The 2,395-nt window shown below is 64.2% G+C and overlaps 1 protein-coding gene across 1 annotated transcript in view; it reads left to right on the top strand.

Annotated features, from left to right (window-relative positions):
- The window catches only part of MIB2 (mindbomb E3 ubiquitin protein ligase 2), a 19,375-nt gene that overhangs the window by 7,765 nt on the left and 9,215 nt on the right, over positions 1–2,395 (top strand). The window contains exon 3 of the mRNA XM_006772559.2: positions 1,336–1,341. Within this exon, the coding sequence (XP_006772622.2) occupies positions 1,336–1,341 (6 nt within the window). The remainder of the gene's footprint in view (positions 1–1,335; positions 1,342–2,395) is intronic.

Genomic DNA, 2,395 nt, shown 5'->3' on the forward strand with positions numbered 1-2,395 from the left:
GTCCGGTCTGGGCTCCCCCCTCGCCCCCCCCCCCGCAGCCTGTCCACTGCCTCAGCCAGGCTGCCCCCTGACAGGCGCCTGTTGTTCGTCCACACCGGGCGTTGATTCCAGCAGCAGCAGGGCTAGGGGTGCAGGGAGAGGAGTGGCTGCCTCTGTCCGCCCAACTCCTGGGCAAATATGATGACCTTTTAAAAAAAAAAGTGATTTAGTCTCCACAGCTTTTACGTTTTTCCCAGTAGAAGGTTCACACATAGGGGAACAGCTCACTTGTACACGGTGCCGGCGGCCGGTTTGTAAAGAGCTTTGCCCCCTGCAGGCTGGCAGCCGGCAGAGCGGACCCAGGCCACTTGTCTGGTTGCGATAAAGGCTGCAAGTGGGAAACGGCCTTTAAATATGTATATTTATTCCAGAGGGAGAGGGAGACGGAGAGAAACATCCATGATGAGAGAGAATCACGGACGCGCTGCCTCCTCCTCGCCCCTCACAGGGGACCGAGCCCGCACCCCGGGCCTGTGCCCTGACCGGGAATCCAGCCGTGACCTCCTGGTTCACAGGTGGACGCTCACCCCTGAGGCACAACGGTGGGGCTGAAACCACCTTTTCATCCGTTTTTCTGCAGGCTCCTGGCTGGCTGCCAGGGGGTGGCTGTGCCCGTGTCGGCGATCGCCCCCGGTCCCCAACAGGACGTCCTGGTGGCTGAGCAAGTTTGAGACCCGGGAACTGGAAGCGAAATGTCCGGTTCACTGGCGCGAGGCCGGTGTGTGTTCTGAGGTGAGTTCGGTTTTGCTGCAGCACGTCCGTCACACGAGTCCTGACGCCCTGGCAGCCTGCGAGTCGTGGCCGCCATTCGCAGCGACAGCCTCTGGGGGGGTTTGGGTGCCCGGCCTGTGGCCTCCGGGGCAGCTGGCCGAGCACAGTGTTTCTGGTAAAGGAAGAAAAAGAAGTGACTCTGGGTGAAGTCCCCACTGGAATGGGGCCCCCTTCCTGGCCCCTACCGGCTCCTGGCCCTCCGCGCCCTGGTGGGGCCTCCCGAGGTGGGGGTGAACTCGGACCCCAGGGCCCGGTGTCATGTGGAGTCCAGTTGGCCAGGTGCTGGGCTCCAGGGTGGACGGTGACAAAGGCCAGGCAGGGACGTGGGTGGAGGAAAGCAGTAGAGAGGCCTGGACATCACCCCGCCCGCCTCACGAGGGGCCTCGGTGCTTCTGAGGCCGGGGGGGCAGGGGGCCGGGGGCCGGGCGCCCATCGCCGTGGCAGGTGTGGAGGAGGGGCAGCGGGCAGGCGTTGCTGGAGGCCCTGCTCAGGCTCCAGGTGATGCCACGCTGAAGCGGAGGGCAGACCCCAAGACCCCGGGGAGGGGTGTGGAGGGGCGGTGACAGGAAGGCTCTCAGGCCGCGGGGGCCCCAGAACAGGACCCTCCTCTGTTCGCCACTGTCCTCGGGTGTTGGTCTGGGCAAGAGAGGTGAGGGTGGGGGGCACCCACGGTTAGTGCCCCGACCTGGGGGTGTCACATGTGGGCTCCCGAGAGGGTCAGCCCTGGGAGGGGGGTGGTTTCCTGGCCGGGGGCTGGAGAACTGTCTGCTGAGCTAAAAATACCGGGTGTGAAGACATCAGGTACTGGCCGGAGGCGCCCTGGAAACCCTACCCCGCGGCCCACAGGCAGCCCTTCGCCAGGCGAGTGAGGCCTGGCCCTGATTTCACAGGTCCTGCCAGGCCCCCCACCCCACTCTCTATCCTGTGCCCACCCTTGAGGGCAGAGCCCTGCTCGGGGTGCCCCTACCCCATGGCTTGTTGGAGATGGTCCTGCAGCACATGGCAGGGACCCGGGGGCCAGCAGACAGGCAGGTGTGGCTGCCCGCAGGCCGGGGCCAAGCCCCCAGGGCATGCCACCCTGTCTGGCCACAGCACTGGCTAATGGCACTGGGGTCCTGTCCTGCCTGAGTTCTTTTTTAAAAAACAATAAATTGTTATTGATTTCAGAGAGGAAAAGAGAGAGAGAGAGAAATATCAGTGATGAGAATCATGGATTGGCTGCCTCCTGCACGCCCCCTCCTGGGGATTGAGCCCACAACCCGGGCCTGTGCCCTGATCAGAATCGAATCCCAGACCCTTCAGTCCTCAGCGGACGCTCTATCCAATGAGCCACACCAGTGAGGCTGCCTGAGTTCTTTCTCTCGGGGTGGGGCCAGTTTCTGGGCTCTGCAGTGGGGAAGCCCCTGCCAGCAGGAGCGTCAGCTGGGCCCAGGCGTCCACACTTGTCTGTCGCTGTGGAAAGAGGCCGCCCTGTCCAACTGCAGCTCAGCAGGTGCATCGGGCGGGGAGGGTGTGAGGGCCACCCCGAGTCAGAGCGAGCGGCAGCTGCTGGTGGAGGCCCTGAGGCCACACGTGGTGGCCGGCC

Source organism: Myotis davidii, unplaced genomic scaffold (assembly GCF_000327345.1).
Source record: "Myotis davidii unplaced genomic scaffold, ASM32734v1 scaffold586, whole genome shotgun sequence".
NCBI lineage: Eukaryota > Metazoa > Chordata > Mammalia > Chiroptera > Vespertilionidae > Myotis > Myotis davidii.